The sequence below is a fragment of the Vulpes vulpes genome, chromosome 11, assembly GCF_048418805.1.
Source record: "Vulpes vulpes isolate BD-2025 chromosome 11, VulVul3, whole genome shotgun sequence".
Taxonomy (NCBI): domain Eukaryota; kingdom Metazoa; phylum Chordata; class Mammalia; order Carnivora; family Canidae; genus Vulpes; species Vulpes vulpes.
In genome coordinates, this window is record NC_132790.1 from 13410021 (window position 1) to 13424065 (window position 14045).

Sequence of the window (14045 nt, forward strand, 5' to 3'; positions counted from 1 at the left end):
TTTGTTGACTATAGAATAACCACTGTATTTTGTCTGTAGGGCTGCAGAGTAGATGCTGAACTAATTTTAATATTTTGTGTGTGTGTGTGTGTTGCTTCTGCTCTTTTACTCATCAGTCATCAGAAAAATCAAGATATTTTTTGTTGGATTCATTTCAGGTGCCCTAATGCATGAGTTATCAAATGATGGTGCTCGTAGACAGTTTGAATTTTATCTGGAAGAAATGATCCTGCCTCTCATGGTAGCTAGTGCCCAGAGTGGGGAACGAGAATGCCACATAGTAGTGCTTACAGATGATGATGTGGTTGATTGGGATGAAGAGTATCCCCCACAGATGGGAGAAGAGTATTCACAAAGTAAGTACTGTGGCATGTTTTCTCTCTTAAATCATCACAGATTCTTTATCTAATACCGATCAAAGGACAGTTTTTATAAAGAAAGTACATTGAACTCTTACCTACGCCAGGAGTCAGTAAACTACGAGCTGTGGATCAAAATCCAGCCTATTGCCTGTTTTTACAAATAAACTTTTATGTATTGTCTATGGCTGCTTTTGCGCTACAATGGCAGAGTTGAGTAGTTGCAACAGAGACCGCATGGCTCGCAAAGCCCAAAAAGTATTTACTCTGGCCCTTTACAGAAAAAATATGCCCACCCCTGTCATGCACAGAAATGGTTTGCTCTTTGTTGAGTATCTGGATCTTGATAGATTTTTTTTCTTTGCATTTAGAAAGAAGCCTTCTAGGGAAGTAGATCCTGGAGTAAATAGATTGTTAAAAAATCAGCTTTTTTTTTTTTTTTTTAAGATGAATTATTATTTGTATGTAAAATGAGAAGCTTCAACGCATTGATTTCTAGGGTGACTTGATGTTCTAAGATGTTCCTTTTTAGTATCATATGTGTTCCTGGAGGATATAATGACCCTTCAGAACGTTTTATGGAACTATGTATTTCTGACCAAAACAGCTTATCTTGAACAACGATGACTTTCCTTACTACACTTTCAAACTTCTTCTAATTGGAGCCTTTTGATTTTTTGAGTTTTGTCAGAAAATTTATATTTTTCTTGATGAACCCTGTATAGTATTTTTGAGCTGTTTTATAGATTTGAGAAGATAGAGTTAAAAGAATGATTTGAGTAACTAGGCAAAATAGTCTAGCATCTTGTTCTGTATGCCAGCCTGTGTTGACTTGGTGAAGATGAGGGCTTAAGTAAAAAGTAACAGGAATATAGAAAGTTACCAGAATGCTTTAATCTCTGATTTTTTCATTTTACTTATCCCTATCTAAAATCAAAACAAAGCAGACTCCAAGGGGTATTCCTTTTGACTTCTAAAGATTTTGAAAAGATTATTTATTTTAACCTAAGTTATGATAGCACTTTTTAGAATTTACATTGAGATGTTTCCTTTGCATGATACACTTAATGAGTGTTGTGATTCTTCTCTGGACAGTTGTAATAACAGACATTTTTGTTGTATTTCCTCATTCCTATCTTCTTTGCTGACAGTAGTTTTCTGTAATAATATGAGGAATAAAAAGTTGAACAAAACACAGGAAAAATGAAAGGCTAACAAAAATTAAAATAAATATACTACATTATTTTCTGTTAAGAAAAATGAATGAATAAACCAAAATAAATTATATTTTAGTTTTCAAAAAGTTTGACCTCCAGGAGAGTAGAGCCTGCTGTAGAACACAGAAATGACATTATAGCGATAGAGGAATTCTGGTAGACCCAGCTTTTCCTTTTCAGTTGTTCCACTTTCCGTGTCAGTCTTCTTTGTTTTCTTGTTTTTCATCTTAAGCTGTGAAGCTTAAAAATGACTGAAAACATTTTTACATAATTTGTCTAAATATATTTCATTTTGTGCCAAGATGTTTCAACCTAAAGAAGATTCATTTGAGGAGACACAGCCTCTACAGTCTGATCTTCCTACCTGTGGCTTTATGACACCATCCATTCTGAGATGTCAGCAAATCTATCTTAAAAATATCAGTAATCTTAAGGATGTAAATCACAAATTTATCCCATGAGTAGCATCTGTATACGTATTTTCCTTTTATTGGCTCTTAAACCAGCATGTTTGGTTTGTGAGTGTGTTTTTCTTTTTTTGAAAAAACCTTTGCAGTTCACCTTTTAAGGGAGATAACTCCACCCGAAAGAGAGAAGGCGAGGAAGGTCCATCAGTCTAACTCCCTGAAGTTCCCAGCACATTTGGAAGACTCAACATGTTGTCAGTGGAATGTCTGTCCTTTGCAAAGCCAGTTTGCTCTAAACAGACTAACCTGGGCAGAACATGCTCGAATCTGCCATTTTTAACATCAGTATTAAATGGGGCTGTTCGCCTGAATTGAAAACAGTTTGTGGGGAGGGTCTTTGCCTTTTGGGGGAATTATTAATAGTTGCTCAATCCATGAAATATAAGATGTATCCATTTTGTACTCTGTGACAAGGCAGTTTTTTCTCTTCCAGACGAGGCCTTGTAGGCATCATAGCAAAGTCCTTTACTTTGCCTGCTCGATAACGATGTGATATTACCATCTTTTGGTTCCCTTATTTGAAGAAAGTGGGGCAGATTCTATTGCAATAAGTTTGTATATGATATATCTTTCAGAAGGAGATTCTTCCTATGGATTGGGTTACCTGATTGGTTATTAAAGCTTTTTTTTTTTTCAACTTAAGTAGACATTTGCTTATATATTAACTGTACTGAATTATCCTGTCATGTTGGCTAGTCATCCTTTTCGCATCACTGCATCCATTATTTGGGCTTTTAGAGTTGTCAGGCCCCTTTGATGATCAAGATAATTTTAAGTTCATCTCTAAGTACTTTGATTTTAATAAGAAAGTATTTTTGTCTTTTTGTTTCCAGTTATTTATAGCACAAAATTATATAGATTTTTCAAGTATATTGAAAACAGAGATGTGGCCAAATCAGTTTTGAAGGAGAGGGGTCTTAAGAAGATTAGATTGGGAATAGAAGGTAAGACATTTTCATTATTTTCTATTTTCTTTAAAAAAAAGAAAAAAACAAGGTTAAAAATTGAATCCCATTTAGAATATAGCTTGAGAAATACATACTTTGAGAAAAACTCAAATGATGATTGAATGAATGCTCATGCAGTACACCAAAAATAACAAAAATGAGCTTCCTTTATCTGAAAAGATAGAAAGCCATTAAAAATTATTATTTATTCCATAAGATTCCCCTAATAGTAAGAAAAAGTGAGTTTGTCTTGTCTGCCATATTTCATCATCCCAATGCATTCTTGCCTGGTACATGTGTATACCTTTCCAAAAGATGGGCAAAGCCTTGTGCCCGTCAGAGATCATTGGTGTTCCTCAAAGCTCAACAGAACTTAAAACTACTATCTGAAAATGCATGTAAAAACATGTTAGTAGCTTCCTGGTTCTTAAGATATGATAATAGTTAACTTATTTTTACATTAAATACAGATTTCAAACTTATTTCATCTTGTTAAATGCAAACATTTTTAGATTTTTTTTTTTTACTTTATGATTTAAATGGATTTTTCCAGATGCCATGTCAGATACTTCTTTTAAAGTGCCCTTTTAAAAAAAAAAAATAAATAAAGTGCCCTTTTACTAAGAACAAAATATCTCCCTTGGCATAATGTGGCATAGTGTAAAGATTAAAGGTTCTGGAGCCACGTTACTTGTGTTCAAATCCTATGACTTAATAGTTGTATGACCTTGGCCAGGGCACTTAACTTCTCTGTGCCTCAGTTTCCTCATCTAAAATGGGAGCACTAAAGTACTTTATAGGGTTGTTATGATGACAGAATGAAAAACTTAAAACAGAGCCTGGCACATAGTAATTTCTCAGTATGTGTTTGTGATGCTGATCATGAAGATCATGGTGTTGATCAATGACCAGTTGAGCTGTTGGAGATCGCAGTAATGGACTGCTGAGACATATGGGAAAGAATGACCAGAAATAGGATTTTGGAGGAAGGGGAGGAGACTTTGGGCTTAAGAACATAGTGGAATTGCTGACACTTTGGCTTCACCATTGTCTTCTGTCATTTTGTAAGTAGTGGGATTTAGCTGTTTGATTTCAGAGCTAGAGAGAAGACACCTGGAAGCTACTATAGATTGGGAGGATGAGGAAGGCTTCTCTCAGGTAGAGATATTTGAGCTGAAGCCTGGTGACAAGTAGGTTGGAGCCTGCTTGTTTAAAAAAAAAAAAAAAAAAAAAAAAAGCCTTATATACTATGTGAAGGACTGTGGACTTTCCCTTGAAGCAAGAGGAAATTTTTTGGTAGTTGGTAGTTTTTAAGCAAGGATGTAATAGGATTATACTTGTATCAGAGTGAGGATTCTCTGTGGAAGACAAATTGGACTATGATGAGATGGGAATTTTAAAGACTAATGGTCCAAGAGAAATCAAGGACAAGGGAATAGAGCTGGAGACCTTTCTGAACTCAAGTGTTGCCCTGGTAATTGACTGGAAGTATGAAACAAAAAAGACATTCTACAAAGGGTCTTTAGAAGATTTTTAGCTCTGCTTGCCCGAGCCCCCTCACCTGAGCCATATTACATATGTAGCTAAATATACTAGCCACCAGTGATGCCAACGTACTTCCTTTATGCAGTAATTGAGTCCCTGATGTGTGAGGTCTTTCTAGTTTTTTTCTGATTCTCCTATAGTCTGTGGCCCATGAGCCAAATCTAGCCCGTTGCCTCTTATCCCCTCCATTGCCCAGAGTTTTATTGAAACATAGACATGCTCATTCATTTACATTTTTCTGTGGCTGATTTTACTTTATAGTGGCATAGTTGAGTAGTTGCAAGAGAAGCTGAAATAAACTTGAAATATTTACTATCTGGCCCTTTAAAGAAAATGTTTGCCAATCCCTGGTCTAAACTGGCAATTCTTGCAAGTAGGAAGGAGGGAAGGGACTTATAATAATAGTTTTAAGGAGTTATGTCTGGAGAAATTGCCTTACTGGTAAATGACTGAAACTTTTCCCATATTAGCATTGTCTTCACTAATTGTTACTTTTCAGTAATTATCCAAGAAGAGGAAGGTATAATTAATCAGGGGAAGCTCCTTTGAATTGCCACTCTGGATGAACTGCTTGGTTGTTGGGAGTAGTGTTAAAATGATACGGGGCTTAAAATATTGGCTTTGTTGATCTAGGTGCAAAAGTATACCTAGAACTAGTGAAGCTGGAGAACTCTATAGCTCTTTATATGTTAACAAAAAAAAAAAAAAAAAAAAAAAGGAAAAAACCCCCAAAGCAATATAAAAATGAGATTTAGGTTTAAGGAAATTAGAAGGCTAATGTGGCAACAAATTACAGCCCTTGAGGCGAGATGATCCTGTGAAGGGGAGGGTTCAGGGATGTTAAGGGTATACAGGTAGAGTCCAATGCACGAGACTATGAACCATTCTGTTCAGGACTTATCCCCCTTCCATGCTTTTACTTGAATATTTTACTGGGTTGGTATGTTGAGCGGCTGAGAGGATGGTGGAAGCTTGTGTGAATTGCCTCAGTAGGATTCCGGTTTCTGGCTGTTGAACTGATGACGAAGGAGATGGATTATTGATTTCCTTTCTTTGTCTTAATTTCTGTTTGTTCAGGAACTACAGTAGAAAAGCCTTCTTTAGGCTAACTTGGGTGGGAAGTTTGGGTGAGAAGTGTGTGCATACTTGTGTATGTGTGCACCTCAGTTTTTAAAACTTTTCTGTCCTCCAGGTTATCCTACCTACAAAGAAAAAGTAAAGAAAAGGCCTGGAGGCCGCCCAGAAGTGATTTACAACTATGTCCAAAGACCCTTTATTCGAATGTCTTGGGAGAAGGAAGAAGGAAAGAGTCGGCATGTAGACTTTCAATGTGTGAAGAGTAAATCTATCACCAATCTTGCAGCAGCTGCCGCAGACATTCCCCAGGACCAGCTGGTGGTCCTGCACCCAACTCCGCAGGTGGATGAGCTGGATATCCTCCCCATCCATCCCCCTTCTGGCAACAACGACCTCGATCCTGATGCACAGAATCCGATGCTGTGATGCTGATGTTCCTTGAAACCATAGCATGCTACTCGTCACGGTGACGCTGCACTCTCCTCATTCTGCACTGCAAGGCCGCTCTCTTCATCGTGAGATGCACATGACCATGTTTAGGATATTGCAGTGTAGGCTTTTTTAAAGACCAAAGGTAGCTGAATGGTTTTTAAAATGAGTACAACTCTAGCATCCTGAGGTTCCAGTTATATAAATGTATTTGTTTACCAGTAGGTTTGTGAAATTGGTTCTTTGTATGGGGGACAGTCCTTTTTCACACATCTAGATATTTTCAGAAGTGGTAAAGATTGGCAGCTGGGGTATTTTCAGCTTATATTGATATTCATCACACCCCAGGTAAAATGTAGAATATTATATAGGTGCACTTTATAAATGGTGGTTAAATGGAACTGTTCAAGCCATTTTTATAGTTGTGATGCACAATATAACTGAAATAAGTGCTTCTATCAAAGTATTCCTTCAGTAAAATGTGTATAGTTTGCTGCCCATGATGGGCAAAAAAGGAGTATTTATCATTGGGCTTGATTGATTAGGAGGAGATCTAATGCCCATATCTTATTTCTCTCCAGTGCTGTTTTCGCCCTTTTAGAGTGAGTCACATGCAGGATGTGTGAACATCAGAGGTGGTTTATTATCCAGTCTGCCTTACCCTTAATCTGTTCAGATATTTATTTACTAATTTTTTTTCTCAAGAGTTATGGGATAGGAAAATGAAGTGTTTGCTCTTCATTTACTAAATGATTGTAAACTCAAGTTTTTCATCAATAAAATTCCATTGTTTTAATGTTTCTGATCAGCTTTATAACCACCTTGACCAGATCCTTAGTCTCATAATTAATGGATTTCCTGTCTTATTGGTATCAGTGAAACTAGAAACCACCTGGTAGCTCACAGAACTCCCGATTTAGTTTACGTGTAATGAAGCACTTAGATGCCTTACTAAATCCACAGCAAAGGTTGACTGAAAAAACATTTTCTAGTCAAACCTAAGAAGAGTGAAATGCCATTACTATGGTTATAGGGTAACCTTAAATTTCAGAGTCAATTTCTTATACTGGTTCAGTGCTTTGTCCATTATACTATGCTGTTCTTAGCAAACTATTTGTGCTGCAGATGCTTTAAAAAAAAAACAAAAACCCTGTGGTCCAACTCAAGCAGGAAGTAGAAATACTTAGGTGCTTTGGGTCAGGGCTCACTTAATGTGTGAAGCCATACAACTATGAGCAGAGTGGGAGCTGTAGGCAAGAAGCCCATTTGTTACAATTAATCTTATAATGTCATAGGATTTGAAATGTGTTTAAGCAGTAATATCAGCATACTCACATAAAATTGCAATAATTTGGAGATTAACTATTCTAACAGTACAGCTGAGCTATTAATAGGGAAATTATGTGAGTCCTGGAACTGTTACTGAAGGCCAGAAAGGCACTGTAAATGTCCTTGGCATGGCTTGTCCTTAAACAGCCACTGTAGAAAATTGATCCAGCCCTGTAGCACACAGGAATTTTTTTTCTATTTGAAATGTGAACAGTATTTATAGAACAAGGGAAACATTTATTAAAAATATTTAACTGTCTAATACATTATACTTTAACCCATATTTATAGTAAAGGATTCTTACAAGGAAGAATAAACGGCTTTATGATACAATTAGTATAAGAAATATCGACATGGGGGACTTCTTTGTAGTGTAAAAACACCATACATCTGAAATGACCATTTGCATATAAAAGCTACCAATGATGCTTCTGTGCACGATGATTAAAAAATTCAACACAAACAGAATCCAAAATATACAATTAATGCAAGCTATCCACAGCTAGCCCAATAATCAATGATGAGGAAACACTGGAGCAGGCTTAGTTCCACTTTGTCTGAAGTTACACATAGTAAGATTGACTTGTATCAATGGCTCTGAGATGGCTTTTATGAAGACAGTACATAAAAGCTGTTCTCTCCTTATCCAGTAAGCTTCACAGACTGTAAAACTCCACCAGTAATGCACTTTGATACTGTAGCTGTTGCCAAAGCAACACGTAGCGTTTACAGCGGCCATGGCAAGTCGCTAAAGTCAACAGGACCACCCAGCCCAGCATCTGCTTCCAAGAGACTCATAATGACAGCCATTGCTGCTTCATCATTACTGGGACTACTTGAGCCTTGGTCGTTTTCTATCATGTCTATGCCTATGTGAGGGTTCTCACCTGTGGGAGGAGAAAAAGACTGGTCAGTCCTAATACCAAAGCATGTTTAACTTTCATAAGCAGTTCCTAAGCACACTTTTAATAAGAATGTTGTACTTAACAGTACAGTGGGAATGACGGGAGAGACTGCTTTGGGGCTGCATTGCCGTAATATATTTCCTTTAGTGTGTTTCAGAGAAAAGAACCAACTTTTTAGAAACAAGTGCTTAAAATGCAATAAAGATTGAAAGTATTTGAGTTGACCTCATCTTAATATTCTGACATAACCAGTTCTAGGGAGGGAGACACAGAAGGAAAGACAAATGGGAATGTAGGGATGAAGAGAAAACAAACCATCCAGAATGACAGAGAAGATGGGTGACATGGGAGAAGCAAACTCTTTACCACTTTTAATACCCGCTGAAACACTTATTGATCATCCTTCCAGGCTTTATTTCTGAACCTTCCTTCATCAGCCCTCCCACTGAAGAGCTGATGGCCCACATGGAGGGAAAAGCCTGAGTCTAAGCTGCTCCTTTGAGTTCCAGGGACAAACCTGGAGCCCCTCACCAGAACTTGGCCATTAAACTCAACTTTGAACTAGAGTTAAAAACTAAAGGTTGGGATCCCTGGGTGGCGCAGCGGTTTGGCGCCTGCCTTTGGCCCAGGGCGCGATCCTGGAGACCCGGGATCGAATCCCACGTCGGGCTTCGGTGCATGGAGCCTGCTTCTCCCTCTGCCTGTGTCTCTGCCTCTCTCTCTCTCTCTGTGACTATCATAAATAAATAAAAATTTTTAAAAAAAGCTGCATTATGCAGCTGCTTTAAAAAAAAAAAACTAAAGGTTAAAAATTTGCTTATCATTTATCTAGAACTAGCTTATTTTATTCATTCAGTTCTTAAAACTGACTTTACGCCAGATATCATGCAAGCTCACTGCAGTGGAAAGGAGTAGTAATGCTACTTACCAAGAATAGAGGAACTATCAGAAGAGTACGGATAACCTGGATTTTCCTGAGCCTGCCCTGGTAGTAGGCCACTGGAAGGAATGTCTGGAGTCCCTCCATTTAAAATCTACAAACAAAAGAGAAGTTTTCATATCATCAACAGTTTCAATCAGTACTGTGCTCAAGATCGTCAAGAAAATGAAGCATGTTGAAAAGAGAAAGGGGGGGGGGGGGATGTGCTCAGTTTCCCATTGGAGGATTTCAAACAAACTGTTAGGAATGGTCACAGTGAAAAAAGAAACCTCTCCCCAAATTATTTTCTCTATGACTCAGCCCAAACAGACACTTTAAAGGCCGAATGAAATCCCTAGAGCATTTGATTACCTTGGATCACATTGTTCACAAGACTAAGGCCAAGATTAAGGACTCAGTTAACCTCGGTGAGCTGATTAGATTTCAGAAGAGGCAGTGATTTCAAGTCTTGCCAGTAGGTGGCATTACAAATTTATTTCCGCAGTCTAGCTTTTTGGTAGGGAAACCTTGACATTGAGAATTGGGAACTCCAAAGAACTTTTGTTCACATACACTGTATCAGTATTTTTTATATTTGAAAACTAATAAATTTCTAAAATCTAATAAACCGACTACATGTTAACATGAATAGCATTTTAATGAAAAATAGCTTTTCTAAAAGAGCAAAAAAGTATCATTGTTTTACTTTTTTTCCCCCAAATCCAGTGTCTGCCTTAATAGGATTTAACTGGATTCTCATTTTCTTCAGTCTGTTTAGATGTTTGAAATATATGAGAGAAGTCACATATGTAGTTGGGAAAGGTTCATCTTAATAGCCTTTTCAAATAACTTTGGTATTCTTTGATATTACATCAAAACTCAACAAGTGGAAATTTCTTAAAGATTAAAGTGCAATGTGGCATCAAACCATATCAATGAAATTCCTGCACTCTACTATATAAAAATCCATTGGTATACCTTTGCATGATTTTGAAGTATCTTGCATTGGTCATTTGGAAAATATTGGCTGAGTGAAGCAGATCTAACTGTTGACACATTTCAGAACATCTCCATTGTTGATATCACCTCTATCATCAGAAACACCCTTAAAGTTTTGGGAAGCTGAGGAGTTCAAAGTAGCAAATCCAAGTTTTCCAAAAATTCTAATTTTTGCTTGAAAGCTATAATTTTCTCATGGGCAACAAATACTGTCAAGCTGTCTTCCTTGAACTCACCAGTTCATTCATTTTCAAGAAAATATACAGTAAATACCCAAGTCCGAATAACCACAGTTTGCAATAATAAAAATGGTGTCCTTTGACAAAAGCAGTTCATTTAGCTCCTAACAGCCTGGCAAGTGCTTTTCCTTGAGACAACCATTGAACTTCAGTATGCAGTGTAAGCGCTTTACTCATACTTCCATTTTTTAACAGAGTTAAGATTTACTCAAGGATTTTATAAAATGTTTTTATTGCTTATTAAGGACATTATTAAGTGAAACTGGCTTGAAAATTTGTGGTTTTTTAAAATTTTTTTTATTGTGAGCGTATGGTGTTGAAGAATACAGTAACTACTAGTACAGTTCGGTGCCACTGCCGTGATTTTTGCAAAAGCACCAGCAGTTTTACCCAACACTGCTTTTGCACTAGCAGTTCATGTATCAACACAGTGAAAAAAAAAAGTTTTAGATTATGAAAATAATTTTGACCTTGCAGACCCCTGAAAGGATCTTCCCCTGTCAACATCAGGGAACTGCTGCTTTAGCTGAACCTGCCGTAGTACCCCTGGATGTCCAGACTCTCCCAGGACCTAGGTTCACTTAGAACCTCGCTTTTTTAGCTTGACTCCGAATGAAATAACTGTCAAGCTAAATGGCTCATTTTTGGACCTGCCCAATTTGAAAGTGACTGGGAAGGGCTGGAAGCATGGGGCCACCTTTACTCTCATGGCTGCTATCATTTCTAACTCCCATCTTGTTTAAGCTACTTCTACAAGTCCTGTTGCTGAGGACTCAGGATATATTCAGAATTTCTTCTCTCAGACCCATTTTTATAAGCCCAAAGAAAAAAATTTCTCATAAATGCCTCAAAAATACTTGGGACTTTGTGTGTGGAGTACATTAGAGCTCTGAAATTGCTGGTGTGGAAAGAATCAAAAGTCAAGAGACCCAACCTTAAGTTTGGGACTGTACTTTTAAATGATTAGCCCAGCATTTACTATTTGGGAGCTTAGATTTTGTCACAAAGTTGTGAGGCTAAGATTAGAAAATGTATAGAGAAGTTCTCGGAGTAATATTTAAGCATTCTACTTTCAAAACAGAGTAGTTTTGGGATTCTTGGTAATACAAGGAAGTCAAGTGCCTAAAAGTAGAGCTGAGAAGTAGAGAAGGGGGAGACCACCACAGGGAGATGGTGGGTCCAGTATGGAAGAAGGACCTAGGGATGAAACAGGAGAACAGACCTAAGAGCAAAACCTGCAAGCAGGGACTGGGGATGTACCAAGCCTAGGCTTTATCTCTTAGTGCTATCTTCTGAGTCCTTACCAAAGACCAGGCACTTTCACATATATTACCTCATAACAGGCCTTTATGTGCAAAGATGCTGAGTGTCCTAACCTTTAGTAGCCCTTTTATAAAACAACAACTAGGGCTAAATAATTCCACAGGGTCACACAGCTAGCACATGGCAAAGCCAGGCTTCAAGCCCAGGTCTTTCATTGACCACTCTTACACATTAATTTATTGACTTTCTAACTTTTGGTGGGGGAGGGGAGGTGGAATCAAAACTTATTTTCAAATAGAAATTTTTACAGAAAATTCGTATGTAAAAATAGAGCTGCCCTAGTAGAAGCTGACCTTACCCTCTCTACTCACCAGCCATCCTTGCCCCATCCTACCTGGCAGCACCGCAACTCCTGGTAACCTGAGCCTCAGAGAAATGCAGTTTTGAAAACCCATGTCCTGCTTTTGGTATAATTTGTGTTCTAGGAGTCCTGTCTATATAAATTGCTAATATTTCTTTTCTCTCTCTATGGTTTGGGAGCTAAGGGAAAGAAGACTATGTCCAAAGATGCTGGCCCTTGGGTCATCCTAACCTAAATTAACATCAGGCATTACAAAAACAAAACAAAACAAAACAAAAAACATCAGGCACTACAGATTTAGGATTTACAACTAATATGGCCCTACACTTGTAAATTCTCTGGCAAAGATGAAAACACATGAGTGGCCTCTAAGCCTACTGACGGCATAATCTTCTAGCCAACTCTTCATGAGGGCTGGTGACCGACACAGTACCTGTACCCAGTGCTGACACATCCCGGGAAACCCAGGCAGCAGAGCCCATGCCTTCTGCAGCTGTGAAGGCGTGGCTTGCCCTCCAAAGCACCCGCGTGCTCCTGCTAGTATCATGGCTTCCAATGCCTGCACTAGAGACTAATATTTTCTCACTTGAAAATTCTTGGCAGAAAAAGAGTTTTTTATGTGACGTACTCACTAATCCTTCCTTCGTGGGAGCTCTTGAATTGTTCCCTCCATTCCTTAGAACATCCTTTCTACCTTCCTCCATTCACATGGAATGAATCGTCTAAGGACGTCGGCAGCTCCACCAGTAAGCTTTATACCCAAACTCACACAGATGCATTAACTTAAAAGGAAGAGGGTCCAACTTGTTTCAGCAACCACAGTGGTAATTATATACTCCCGACCCCAGCATTTCAGAACTTGGGCAAGAGGCTCTCTGGATTAAGAAGGGCCTTAGTCTAAGAGTCCTCAGCCTTACCTTCTTGCCTCCTGGAGAAGAGGCATCAGGGGGAGGTGTACTTGTGATATTTAATGGGCTGGAGCCACAACTGGAAGGTGATGACCCTCTTATTCTGTCAGAGAAAAGAGGAGTTAGTTAGATTTCTTTCCTTCAGTGGTGTGTGAGGGGTAGGGTAAGAACTAGAATGGGGATTGGCCAGCTTTGTCTGTGAAGGGCCAAACAGGAACTACCTAGGCTCTGTAGGCTGTACAGTCTTGGTCACAACTACTCGGTTCTGCCATTGTAGCTTGAAAGCAGCCATAGACCATATGGAAACTGATGGGAGTAGCTCTGTTCCAGTGAAATTACATTTACAAATACAGGCAAGAAGCTGTATTTATTCTACAGGCACCGGATCTAGAGTGCAGACCCCGGAGTCCAGCATCTCACTGACAAAGCCCTTGGTTTAGGGTTTGGATTTCAGATTTTGAGTTTCAAGTAAGTGGGCAGTTTCATTTCTTGTAGAATCCAGATCTCAGAGTTGGACGGGACTTTAGAAATTCAACATCTATCTTTAATACCATGAACTAGAAGGCACAGCAAGTGATTTTTCCTTTTCCCTACAAATACTTTTTAGCTAGTGAATACTCTTAGGAAGTAGAAGGTGCCAGGGTGGCTAACCCACACCTGGAAAGTAGCCTCGCAGTAGTAGAAACAGTAAGTAGTAATAGCAGCAGTAGTAGTAGTAGTAGAGCAGCTGTCCCTACTGCCTTTTAAAGGTGATGAAAAATGGGTCTAGGCCCTCTCAGTTGGCACGTTTCTCACTATAGTAGATTAGCAGAGAAAGTCTTAGAACTGTAAACCCCCACACATGCTCATCAGGCTGAAGGAGCTCAGGAAAGAAGCCATGGCCTGGCAGTGAAGCTGGAGTATGGTGGCAGCTGTGTCACCACCAGGCCCTTAGCTTCTACAGAGATGAATGCAACTTCCTGGGTTACCCAGGCACCCTGCTCTCAACGGCTCAGCAGTCCTCCGGCCATTGGCCTGTGTTGCCTAGTTCCGTAGACTTGGGAGTGAATAAGCTTTCTCTGTCCCAGAGCAGAAGCTCCTC

General features: G+C 38.7%; 2 protein-coding genes across 38 annotated transcripts in view; one reads left to right on the plus strand and one right to left on the minus strand.

Annotated features, from left to right (window-relative positions):
• The window catches only part of BTBD10 (BTB domain containing 10), a 77173-nt gene extending 70336 nt beyond the window's left edge, over positions 1-6837 (plus strand). For all 8 annotated transcript variants that reach the window (XM_026008227.2, XM_026008223.2, XM_026008222.2 and 5 more), the window contains 3 exons: positions 159-356; positions 2877-2987; positions 5728-6837. In XM_026008227.2, coding sequence (XP_025864012.1) covers positions 159-356; positions 2877-2987; positions 5728-6038 — 620 coding nt within the window. In that variant the 3' untranslated portion in view covers positions 6039-6837. The remainder of the gene's footprint in view (positions 1-158; positions 357-2876; positions 2988-5727) is intronic.
• A 749-nt stretch (positions 6838-7586) lies between these two features.
• BMAL1 (basic helix-loop-helix ARNT like 1) overlaps positions 7587-14045 on the minus strand; it is a 101157-nt gene continuing 94698 nt past the window's right edge. For all 30 annotated transcript variants that reach the window (XM_072725623.1, XM_072725625.1, XM_072725612.1 and 27 more), the window contains 3 exons: positions 12974-13067; positions 9204-9309; positions 7587-8257 (listed from right to left, as the gene is read on the minus strand). In XM_072725623.1, the coding sequence (XP_072581724.1) occupies positions 8097-8257; positions 9204-9309; positions 12974-13067 (361 nt within the window). In that variant the 3' untranslated portion in view covers positions 7587-8096. The remainder of the gene's footprint in view (positions 8258-9203; positions 9310-12973; positions 13068-14045) is intronic.